Genomic DNA, 13,257 nt, shown 5'->3' on the forward strand with positions numbered 1-13,257 from the left:
CTACTTTGTTAAGTTACTGATAACTACAAGGGTCACACTACTGACTCAGAACTTGAACATACCAAATTTCAAGACAGAAAGCCCCCACTTTATCTACACTGTTTGAATACCTTTCTTATTTGGGTTGGGCAAGCACTCCTTTTCTTCTTTGACTGTGGTCCTACTACATTTTATCCGACAGAAGAAGGAACGTCGAGCACCAGAATTCAGTCGAGCTGGTCCAGCTTGAAAATCTGTGTGTACTTGCAAGCCAGCTTACAAAAGTTTGGTAAAATAGTTAAAAAACCCCAAACAAGCAAAATCCAACAACAAAACTTCAGAATACAAGGCCTTTTTCTCCTTTTAGCTTCCAGTACATTCTCCTTACTGGTTAGCTGTCTAAATTTCTCCTTACAATTAAAAATGAAAAAAGTCTAACTTAAATAGGGCACAGAAAATGTGACTGTCACACAGATTCAAAAACTAGGAAGAACTATCATACTATTTTTAAACCTTCTTGATATTTTGAATGGTATTTTAATAAGTATGCCTTATAAACTTTCAACTTCTATTTGGTACAAGGAAGAACTGCTAAGATGCTGATAAAAGCCAGCTATTATATAGTCATTAGCTGCACAATATATAATGCTTTCCATATTAGAAATAACTGTAAACAAAATAAGATTTGGTTAAATTAGGATTGACACTTAGCATTTTCAGAGAAGACAGTGATTCTTGATACTGAAGTATTTTATCCCATGTTCGACTACATCAGGTCTTTTGTATTGACAAGACCTATCAAATACAAGAAAAAAAAGTAGTATGCCTGGTAGGAAGAACATCAGACCACATCTTGCTAAATGTTTAACAATGCAGGTTTCAGTAATTCTTATTATCTAAAATAAATTCTTTCCTGGGCTAGCTTTTAAACTGTAAGTGCATTCTAAGCAGCAGATAAGCAATCAAATATGTTTGGTTCATAGAAATTATACCTCAAGTTTGTACATCTATGCACATACAAACACATGAATATATCCTGTGTGATAACTAGATTTATTAACATCTCTTAAAAAAAAATCTGAGCACTTTCAAATATGACTTACTTTTCCCATCTACGAGCTTCTCCCTAGGAGAGACATCTGAAGAAGAAAGTTGCTCCTTAACTTTTGCAACATCTTTTGGATGCAAGTAATCAAACAAACTTTGTCCAATTAAACTGGCCTATTTGAAACAAAACAAAAACCAAACCAAAACAAACAAAAAAAGATATAAGAACCACATCATTTTAGAACATGACCCTACACATATTACTTTTCTCAGAAAAACTTCCTACACTATTAAAAGTCAAATACCACAGTTACTCTACCCATCAATATTTAGATCCTCATTTAATTTGCAATTAATATTTTTAATATATAATTTTTATAAAAACCGTAGTAAAAACAATTTTTTACTTCCCCTTTGAAAAACAGTAGATTTTAGGAGACATTAAAAAACAGTTCTGTAAAATCAAATGTTAAATCAAATGTTTTATTTACACACATAATGATTTCTGTTAACAAGCAGTATGCTAGATTTGAATTGCAACTAATTTTGGACCCACACTACTTGCTATGCGATCACTGCATACATAAAGGGGAACACTTTTCCAATAAGCCAAACATGGGTTTAATGAAAAGCTTCTAAGAAAGCAGGATAAATGTACAGCCTCTGTCATTTGCCTAGTCCCCATCTAACCCTAATACAAAAGGAAAATGCTGAGAGGGGCAATGACCATAAACAAGAAGTTTCACCTCAACATAAGGAAGAACTTCTTTACACTGAGGGTGGCAGAGCCCTGGAACAGGCTGCCCAGGGCGAGTTGTGGAGTCTCCCTCTTTGAAGATATTCAAAACCCACCTGGACGTGTTCCTGCGTAACCTGCTCTTGGGGGCCTTGCCTTGGCAGGCGGGTTGGACTGGATGATCTCCAGAGGTCCCTTCCAACCCTAACAATTCTGTGATTCTGTGTGCCTCAGAAAGGCTAATAGCAGCCTTGTCAAAATATACAGGGTGACATTCATTACCTACAATGATTCACGAAAAAGTTAATGAATTCATGCATTAAGTCAGTTATGTTCTCTGACCCTCTTTGACTGGAATAGCAAAGATCTTATGGGTCTCGAAGTAGGCATGTCTGATGTCAGAAACTCCAAAAGGTACTTTTTAGTCCTTCAGTAAATTCAGTGCAGAAGTTTAATAAAAAATAAAATGGTATCTGCCTTATGCTTGTTCCCAAAAGATGATTCATTTTAATTTAAAAAGATACAGTTTTAGTGTTTTGGATTTTTTTTTTTTTTTTTAAAAATAAAACATTTTTAAAAATCTATAAAACATATGCAACAGAGTCCAGATTGGTTACTCTTCTGCTTATGAAGAAAATGGAACATAGCACAAATGGTTTCAAAGTTATAGAAGTAGTCAGATGGAAGCACTATTTTAGCCTTTGTTTTCAGAACAGAAGTCATAAACATATGACTTGATTATTTGTGGTTATTGTCCATGATGTTCAATGTCAACTACTGTAAGGTACTTATATTTTTCCTATTTCTCTTCTTTTACAGGCTAAGCTAACTCACACTATCTTGGTTTCCTTCAAGTTAAGAGTATCCACATGGATGGTTATTGTGGTTGAGGTGTTATGTAGTACATCTGAGCATAAAGGCATTACCAAGGAAAGCTTTAATTAACTTCCACTACTGCAATTTTCGTTGGCCTAAAAAAAGCCCCAAATCACTTCACTATTTAAAAAGAAAATCACTTGGAGATATAAATTAGGACATCTTCAATTTATCCCTCCCTCTCAGACCAGCAGTTTTCTTAAGGATGATTGATTAACATCTGGTGCTATGACTCAGGTCTGGAACACTGAATATAGTTGCAAATATTTTATTTCAGATATTCACTTACTCTGAAGGAAGTTAAATCAAAGAAATTCCAAGGAATTATATCCAAGGACTGTTTATAGCAATATACAATAAAATGTAAAAGTTTAAAACTGTCTAAGAAAATGCAAGGTAAAAGCAAACCAAGAAGCTCAATTATAACCACCTGATCATAATTCAGTATTTTGCAAACCGATTCTGAGACAAACAGTATTTTTCCTCTGTTGCATCCAACCACAAATAGGAATCCATCTGCTGCCTGAAAATACAAAGATACCATAGTTTAAAATATACATTTAAAACATACAATGAATATTGATGACTACAAGGAAACATACTTTTAAACATGGGTTTTTTTAATTAACTAAGTTATAAATCACACTAAAGAGCAACTAAGGTTACAAGGACCAAATCAGACCTTCAGCTACAGACAGCTAAAGTTTCTTAAACGCAGCCTTGGGAAAAGAGGTGGCCAGCTGCAAAACAGCTTAATTTAGGAGTCATCTTACAGACCTTGGCAAAGCCTGCTATTGCAGCAAAAGGAAAAAGAAAATAGCTGCAAATGAGAAAGAGTAAAGGGGTGTTGGTATAAGACAAAGTGCAAAAACAAGAAAGATTTTCTTTGGGTCTTTCTCTGCATCTCTGCATCTTTCTCAAGATTTAAAAATTATCTCTGCATCTTTCTCAAGATTTAAAAATTTAAAATGAAGGAGAGCAAACAACTGGAACTATATTTATGTGTAATTAAAAGCATTCTCTATACTTGCATGCAGACTTCAATAGCAACATAAAAAACTGTATGTATTAAATATGCAGACTGCATACAAATTTATTATCCCTTCAGGGGCTGCTGTCTGCCATGCTCACAAATCATCTTCTGCATCCCTTTATGAAAAAGCCTGTATAGTGTACAGAGTTTATGAACTTAACAAGTACGTCAAAGCACTTGCCTGAAGAAAAAGATGGCAAAACATTCTCCAACTGAAAACTCAATGGCAAGCTTTAACAAAGACATCATTTAGCTGAACGATTCCTTCCACTTACCCTAAGGATTAACTGTCGGAGCTCATCATCCTTTAGAAATGAAGGTTTATACCGGACTTCTGTATAGGAACTAGTGGAACCTGGAAAGTAGATTATTTGTAGACGTAATGTCAAAAGTCACATTTTAAATTTACTTTAACAGAGTTATACTTGGTTTGTATTTTAGATTTTTTTTTTCAACCAGAACAGCTTAATTAAAAAAATTCTAAAAATATTAAAAATAAAAGAACTTCATAAACATATGCTGGTAATTAATACGGGCACACCACCAGTTTTTTCTTGCCCTTTACTTAGCATGAACCAAGGAAACTTCTGCTCAGATATCCTGAATGTACTGCTAAAGAAAAGGTATTATGAGAACTGAATTTTCTACAAACATTTCATAAGCCTATTTCAGAATCCTTAACATTTTCTTAATCTGAATAATTCCAGTGTTATCGATTGACTTCTGGCATGAATAATGCTTCATTAGTACTATATATCCAACAATCCAAAAACCACTTTGTTGTAGTTAAATCAAAAGTGTCACTCACTACATTTACTGTTCTAGCACCTGTGGCAAGTACTCAAAAATAACTTTTAGCCATTAAAAGCATTTCCACAACTTCTATATATTTTTTGAGGTATATAGCATTTGAGCTTTCCAGCAAATTTCAGCATTCACCATAATTCCACATAGTACCCTGTATTTCTTAAAGCATTTCTTTTGAAGATACATATAACAACTGTGCTGGATGGAGTCCAGTTTTCATGTCCTATTGTTAAAATACGAATGTTTTGAGCTGAAGATTTCTTGTAGATGCTTGTTTATACTGCAAGTGCAATTACTGCCCTGCTAATTTGTCACAATATTGCTTTATGCAAAATTCTCCTTCTGCTTGGGCTGATGGAACTCTGGAAAATCCTTCCAACCTAAATTATTCTATGATTCTATTACTGTCAAGTTAGTAGAATAATTTGTTTCCTACACTCCTTTGACTTAAGACTAATGGGGCTCTTATTAGATATGCTTATTCATAACCAATTTTTTTGCAATGCAGACAGTCTTTGATCTTTGCTTGCAGTTGACCAAATTATTATGCTGAAACAGTGCTGCCAAAAACCTGAAAACTTGTTTGCTGCTGGTGGACTATGCAATATGCAACTTGTATTTGGATATTCCAGCGCTAAACCATTCACTGAGATCCATGATTACTTTAAAGTTGGTAGCTGATTGAGAATACAAATTTTTGATACCTTTTTTTCTTGGTACTCTGTTGTAGTTTAACCCTAGCTGGCAACTAAGCCCCATCCAGTTGCTCACTCGCTCCCCCCACCTCAGTGGGATGGGGAGGAGAATCAGAGAGAAATAAAATAAAAGGTAAAACTTGTGGGTGGAGATAAGAACAGTTTAATAATTGAACTAAAGTAAAATATAACAACAGTAAGAATAATAAAAGGAAATAGGAGAGAGAAATAAATCCCAAGACAGACAAATGCCACACAATGCAATTGCTCACCACCCGCTGACCAATACCCAGCCTGATCCGAGCAGCAATCAGCCCCTTCCAGGTAACTCCCCCCGGTTTATATACTGGACATGATGTGCTGTGGTAGGGATACCCCTTTGGCTAGTTTGGGTCAGGTGTCCTGTCTCTGCTGCCTCCCAGCTTCTTGTGCCACTGAGGGGCATGAGAGCCTGAAAAGTCCTTGATCAGGGTAAATGCTGCTCAGCAACAACTAAAAACATCGGTGTGTTATCAGCACTGTTCTCAACCTACATACAAACCACAGCACTGTACCAGCTACGAGGAAGAAAATTAACTCTATCCTAGCTGAAATCAGGACATACTCTCTAATATTTCATGGTGTTTAAGACTTTAATGCAATCAAAGTGTAATCAAAGTAATGAACTATTCTATTATTGTCTTGCAACATTCTTTTTGACTACTATTCTTGCAGGCAACAAAATAACTCACCAAGTTTGAAGGATGATTATATCCAAACATAATTTTTTCTTTAGCTTTATGCAACTGGTTTTGGCTTTACAAAAAGTTACACTGTAAAAGACTCGAGTTCTCTATGCTCTATACCAGTGTAACTACTTCCATCAGTTTCTTTAGGTAAGCATTCACATAGCTTCCCATCGTTGAGGAGATTTTTTTCCTAATCTCACACTGGACAAACAATTCATTAGAAGTATCTGGTATTTTTTAATGACTTGGTCTTCAACTTAAACCCTTCCCAAGATTCAGTTGTTTGGGGGGGTTGTTTTGTTTTGTTTGTTGGTGGGTTTTTCTCTTGTCAGCGTTTTCTTCCATGATGTTCTAAATTTTGAAGTCAACAGATAAATATGAAATTCCAATACAGAGACAAAGGGTTGATGCAATCACAAACGTAGGAATAACAGAGGAGTATATAGACCATTTGCTTCTGTATTAGCAGTACAGCTGTTGGCATTGGTACAGCACCACAGGTATTCTGGTTACAGAAACTATGACAGAAAGTGGAGACATCACAGAACACATTTAATTTGGGAGTTGGAAAATAACAACAAGACAGGCTTACTTGATCATTGTAATTTTAAAAAAGAATCAAGGAGTGATTTGACTGCAAGGCATTCCCTTACAGACAGAAAATATCAGACACCAAAGGGTGACTTTTTTCCTGCTATACTAAGCAAAATGAAGAAATGAAGTTCTGGAAGCTACAAACACAAATTTAAATGCAGAACAGACTCGGAACTGAATTCAGCAAGGAAACGTAAAATAAATGACCTTTGATTTATTTAACATCTAAGAAGATACACAGTATGATTCCTGATTGAACAAGGACTTTCAGAATTAGTTTCCCAAAACTCACCTTTTAAAGACTTCAAGTGTTGCACAGCCATCCGTAACACTGTAAGCTTGTCTAGCTTTCGTGCCACTGGATTGCACTGAGGTATCATAGCAGATAATTCCTCTATCAAATTATTCATTTTGTCTCTTCTTCGTTTCTCTGTTTGACTGTGAGCCTCTCTAAGAAGAAAAATTGTTTTAAGATGTAGAACACATTATTTTCCTGATAATATTAATCAATTAAATTTGGGGAATGGAACATATCACAAGAAGTACTACTGCACTGAAACAGTTTTTCATACACTACTTGTATTTGACAATTGAATTGTATTCACTTGAACAAAGCGGAAATGGTCACAATAATCATATGAACTATTGAGGGCAAAAAATATCTCAAGCAACAACTTGATTATCTGTGGCAGGGACAAGAGGCTATGAAGATTTACAAAAGTTAAATTCTTCTTGCGACCGTTGACATACATGTGTCATCCCCTGACATCTTACTGTGTACCAGAGAACTTTTGATGTCATTAGTAATCACTGGAAGACATTTCTGCTCCCTAGCCCTGTATCTACCCAGTCTGTGTAACTAAGATGGGGTATTCATTCTGATACTTCTTTTTTTTTTTTAAGAATGCTCTCAGCACTTGTTAAAGCATCACTGAACTCTCTTCTGCAATTTCACCAGAGCTACTTCAGAAAGCTTTCCCCTGCATTCACCTGATAAGGTGGGTAGAAAGGGTTTCAGCCTCTTTGCATACCTTGTGTCTCAGGTGTCATCTCTTGGTAAGCCTCTGTCCAAAACTCAACCACAGAAAAAGAGAGCATCTCTTCTTGGGCAGTTCTCATCAGAAAACCCCTTCTAAAGGCACGTGACAGTGCACATCACAACTATATTTATATCTCAGGTCACCTTTTCTTTAATTCTTTCTCATGGAGTATCTTAGCTTTTCTATCTAGTCTCCTCACCTCTAACATTCTCTATAGGATCAAGAAAAGCTTAATTCATTCTATTCCCACCTTACCCAGAATACAAGCTAGCCACTCAATTAAAACAAAAATTATTTTCCCTTCTGATTGAGACCAGGCACAGCGGTAGTTAACCAAACAGAGGGACAACAAGTTTTGGTTAACTGATATATAAAACTCTTCTTTTTAGGCATACTATAAAAGAAGGTATTAAAGGTTACCTACACCTGGCCTGTTGAGAAAGAATAGAGCACAGTTTTAAAGACCTTGTTGTCTATTATTTTTATTATTTTTCCTACAAATAAATCCCTTCTCCACACAAATCACTCTGGTCATTATCCAAGCAATTAGGTTTTCTCTCTCCAAAGGCTCTTCAAAAAATTAATTTTATCAGCCTTCTGTTTCATTCCTCAGTTACAAAGGGGAAGGAAAAACAAGTTTCCCAATAGGCTTGAGAAAAGAAACATTGGAAGATGATAACTGTTAAGCAAACCACCACAGAATCTTCTGTTTATTATTTTTCCCCTCCAACTAATGAACCAAAACTTAAAGAAAGAAGTTAACACCACAAAATGCAAGTTATTGAAGCAATGTACAAAACAGAATCTTGTCTAGCAATCTGGGATACTGCATAGAGAAAACTAATTTTGGAGTTAAACAAAAAAGCCTGTAAATATATTTTGGAACACTTTAATTTCTTCCATTTTATGTAAGTTACAGGAACACTTCACAATTATCAGCTAGCCTTCTGTATAAATAATGCTTTTGACAGAAGACTGGATCATGTATTTTTGCCTTGACATCTCTGTTCCTATGACAAATTAAAGACACTATTTTTAAAAGAACTTTATAAAACAGCTCTAGTATTATTGAGTGGCTTCTCTATAATTTAAAGTATTTATTTGGATGAATCATGACTGCATTCAGTCACACAGCATTTCAAATCTTACAAGTGCTTTATGTGAATTTCAATTTAGATTCAGGTAAGATGTGAATTCAAAATGCAATGGCAAACTTTGAATAATTCCCTATACAAAAACTTGTTCCAGGACAAGAATTCTTTGTCATGCTTTAGCTGAATCCATTTTCAAGTGGAATAAATTTTAAATACCTCCAAGTGTAGACAAGTCTAGAAAAAACAATTCTCAAATTCATCCAGACTGACTAACAGCTCCCCACTTCATACAGAACTTCAGTGTACTGCATTTAAACCTCACCATGAAAATTTCAACCTCGGGTTTTTGCTAAACCATCTGACAGATTCTGCGAGACATTAAAATTAGTAAGAAACAAAATCCTCAAGGAGGCTCTAAAAATTACTGTACATCTGGAAGGCAGGAGGAGAAAAAGTTTACTGTTAAGTTTTCGATAGTTTTAATGAATGTTACCCACAAACTGATATTTTACTATTGTGAATATTAGAATTTACTAGCAAAATGTACTTTTATTGTAAATTAGTACCTGAAATCTTTTATTTTAACATGTTCTTCATCTTCACTCCTAGAGAAAACAAGATACAGTTTTATATTGCATATTTAATACTAGGCACTTCTTTCCTCCCATGAATTTGAAAAGATACAGAAAATGCTACAAATTTACTATGGCTCTAATGAAAGTGAATCCACAAAAGTTCCTAAGCCAAAAATGATCTAGCAAGTGAAGCATAAAGAGACCAAAGCATAACTTCCAATATTCCATTCAGCTATGTGAACATATTATGGGAATATTTCATAATTACGGGGCTATTTTTATAATGGAGAAAACATTAATGGAACATTCAAATAACTTAAGTCCAGGCTTGACTGTATTTGTTTCTATAAATTTTACAAGAGAGAGTATCTATTCATGTGTTTATTTCCAAAATCTTACTGTCAAATGATGAATAAAGCAACCCCAGCCCAGACTGGCCTTAAAATAAACTTTAATTGCTTATAGTCAGAAAAAGTAAAAATTAAGTATTTTTATATACCCTACAGCAACGACCGGAAAGTCTGTAATAAAACTGTAAGTGAAAGACAATCATAGTGCTTATATCATGAAAAATACTTGGCAACAGGAAAATACAAAGGATGGTTCAAACAAGGGCAATGATCTTTCTTCTTCCCCAAGATCATTGTATTATTCACCACCATCTATTAAGAATTTCAGAACATGGCCTAAGTTACCTTGCCAATTCAGCATGAGTGATTTGGTGCTTGCAGAGAGGCAGTTTCTATACAAATATTGGGTATTCTTTTCTTTAAAAGATAAACTGATACAAATATTTTTAGTCTTTCTACAGCAATTCTTCAGCTATTTTTCATTCAGCAGTGGAAACACTTCACACAGTACTCAACTCCATTCCAGAGGAGAGACCTGCTAACCTATGACCATTTTAGAAGAGGCATTTGTTGTACCAGCAGGATTATAAGGCGGCAGGCCAATCAGTCAGCAGCTGTTTCCTATGAGGAAGTGGAAGTAGGAAGTAGGACAGCTGGAGATAACAGCTTTAGGGAAGACACCAAAAGCTGCTTCCACCTGTAACAAAGCACTGACCCCAGTGAGGATCCAGCAGTCAGAGCCAAATTAACACAGACTCCAGCGCATCACCCTGAGATTTCACTGAACCCAGGAATCTTCTGGACAGTCTGATAAACCCAAACATGGAAGTAGGTTAGACTCAGAAGACCGTAGGACTTCTCTTCAGTGAAACTGTTTCAGATTTAGATATGTTAGTAATAACTAATATTTTTCTTTCATTTTAAAAGAAACTTTTACCAGAAATATGCATGTATTATGAACTCAAACAGAAGTTATATTGTCTGACCATAAGAGAAGAGGTAAGGGGAAGCCAGACTAACTGCAGTGCAGCATGTGGCCTATTATCTATTTCTCCTTCTCCTATGGGAGCTCCACTTGGAGAAGAAACGAGACCAAATCTGCTGCCTCACCTTGCATACTGTGTGCAGCTCTGGGCCCAACAATTTAAGCAGGATGTGAAGGTCCTTGAATGAGTTCAGAGGAGGGTAACAAAGCTGGTGAAAGGGCTGGAAGGAATGTCCTTTAAGGAGCAGCAAAGGACTCTGGGTTTGTCTAGTTTGGAAAAGAGGAGCCTGAGGGGTGACCTCTGTGCTCTCTAGAGCTTCCTGAGGAGGGGATGTGGAGAGGGAGGTGTATGATGATCGTTGGACGTCCCATTCCAACTGAAATATTTTCTTCTATTTCATAAAAAAGAATACTGTACAGCTACACACAAACCAACACATTTTCTAAGTAAGGTATCCAGGTGCAGAAAGAGAAATCACAACAAAGCAATCATGTAACTAATCCTGGCAGTCAGGTGAAGTTCCCGATGACTGGAAGAAGGGTAATATAACCCCCATTTTCAAGAAGGGGAAGGTGGAAGACCCGGGGAACTACAGACCAGTCAGTCTCACCTCTGTGCCTGGCAAAATCTTGGAACAGTTTCTCCTGGAAAACATGCTAAGGCACATGAAAAACAACGAGGCGGCTGCTGACAGCCAACATGGCTTCACTAAGGGGAAATCCTGCCTGACCAATTTGGTGGCCTTCTATGATGGAGCCACGGAACTGATGGACAGCGGCAGAGCAGTTGATGTCATCTACCTGGACTTGTGCAAAGCATTCGACACTGTCCCACATGACATCCTTGTCTCTAAATTGGAGAGACATCAATTTGATAGATGGACCACTCAGTGGATAAAAAACTGGCTCGATGGCCGCACGCAAAGAGTTGTGGTAAATGGCTCGATGTCCAGTTGGAAACCTGTAACGAGTGGTGTCCCTCAGGGATCGGTGTTGGGACCGGTCCTGTTCAACATCTTTGTCGGTGACATGGACAGTGGGATTGAGTGCGCCCTCAGCAAGTTTGCCGATGACACCAAGCTGTGTGGTTCGGTTGATACGCTGGAGGGAAGGGATGCCATCCAGAGGGACCTTGACACGCTTGTGAGGTGGGCCGATGCCAACCTTATGAAGTTTAACCAAGCCAAGTGCAAGGTCCTACACCTGGGTCGGGGCAACCCCAGGCACTGCTACAGGCTGGGCAGAGAAGAGATTCAGAGCAGCCCTGCAGAAAAGGACTTGGGGGTGTTGGTTGACGAGAAGCTTAACATGAGCCAGCAGTGTGCGCTGGCAGCCCAGAAAGCCAACCGTATCCTGGGCTGCATCAAAAGAAGCGTGACCAGCAGGTCGAAGGAGGTGATCCTGCCCCTCTACTCTGCTCTTGTGAGACCCCACTTGGAGTACTGCGTACAGTTCTGGTGTCCTCAACATAAAAAGGACATGGAGCTGTTGGAGCGAGTCCAGAGGAGGGCCACGAAGATGGTAAGAGGGCTGGAGCACCTCCCATATGAAGACAGGCTGAGAAAGTTGGGGCTGTTCAGCCTGGAGAAGAGAAGGCTGCGTGGTGACCTCATAGCAGCCTTCCAGTATCTGAAGGGGGTCTACAAGGATGCTGGGGAGGGACTCTTCCTTAGGGACTGTAGTGGTAGGACAAGGGGTAATGGGTTCAAACTTAAACAGAGGAAGTTTAGATTAGATATAAGGAAGAAGTTCTTTACAGTGAGGGTGGTGAAGCACTGGAATGGGTTGCCCAGGGAGGTTGTGGATGCTCCATCCCTGGCGGTGTTCAAGGCCAGGCTGGACAGAGCCTTGAGCCACATGGTTTAGGGCAAGGTGTCCCTGCCCATGGCAGGGGGGTTGGAACTAGATGATCTTAAGGTCCTTTCCAACCCTTACGATTCTATGATTCTATGATTCTAATAACTATCCTATAACATACATGCACAAAGGGTTTACTTATGCTGCACAGCCAATCTTAACTCTGGTTTGTCACCTTGTAACATTGTAGCATTATTTTAACATAGTTGTGGTAGTTCTATTTTAAAAAGCATGTGACAAGGTTAAAACAAACAGAAAGTGTTTACATGCCCTGATCGGAGGGGAGTACAAGACCTTTCCTCCACCTCCCTAGTCTTCTTATTTAGCTGTTGCTTTTCATTCATTCCCATTCTTATCTTAACTTCAATGCTAAGAAGTCTGGTGAAGTTATAAGCAAGCCCGTGTCTTCCTAGGAAGAAATATTATAAAACCTTAACATTGCATGGACCTATCCATCCTATTAATCACCTTGTGCTGTACAAAGACCTGCCCTTAGACAAAGCATTCCTTAAGGTGAACCACATAGCTCACCTAGCCAAACAGGACATGTTTTTAGCACTAAAACCAGAAATGGATTAATTTACAAAACGTACCTTTTCTGAAGATCACCATCAACTTCAACTGTATCTCTGCAGAAACAGGTAATAAAGTTAAGCAAAATGTAGTTTGAAGCACAAAAACATGACTTGATGTACCCAATGAAAAAAGGTCACAGAAAAATTTTCGTGGAAATCCCACTTGATCAGTTATTTCCAGCAAGAACATCAGTTGTTAGAAACTAATTACTAGTTCTTATAAAATAATACTTTCTCAATTAGTATTTCAACTTGAACTTGATTTTTTTTTTTTTATGACAGAAGT

At 37.4% G+C, this 13,257-nt stretch overlaps 1 protein-coding gene across 5 annotated transcripts in view; it reads right to left on the reverse strand.

Annotated features, from left to right (window-relative positions):
* The window catches only part of ARNTL2 (aryl hydrocarbon receptor nuclear translocator like 2), a 38,990-nt gene that overhangs the window by 16,038 nt on the left and 9,695 nt on the right, over positions 1-13,257 (reverse strand). For all 5 annotated transcript variants that reach the window (XR_003990443.1, XM_030478566.1, XM_030478567.1 and 2 more), the window contains exons 3-9: positions 12,990-13,025; positions 9,196-9,234; positions 6,788-6,945; positions 3,947-4,026; positions 3,069-3,161; positions 1,083-1,200; positions 111-254 (exon numbers count right to left, since the gene is read on the reverse strand). Coding sequence is in view for 4 of the 5 variants with exons in the window: in XM_030478566.1 (XP_030334426.1) it covers positions 111-254; positions 1,083-1,200; positions 3,069-3,161; positions 3,947-4,026; positions 6,788-6,945; positions 9,196-9,234; positions 12,990-13,025 (668 nt within the window). In the remaining variant the exon portion in view is untranslated. The remainder of the gene's footprint in view (positions 1-110; positions 255-1,082; positions 1,201-3,068; positions 3,162-3,946; positions 4,027-6,787; positions 6,946-9,195; positions 9,235-12,989; positions 13,026-13,257) is intronic.

This window comes from Strigops habroptila, chromosome 3 (genome assembly GCF_004027225.2).
Source record: "Strigops habroptila isolate Jane chromosome 3, bStrHab1.2.pri, whole genome shotgun sequence".
In the NCBI taxonomy this organism is placed as follows: Eukaryota; Metazoa; Chordata; class Aves; order Psittaciformes; family Psittacidae; genus Strigops; species Strigops habroptila.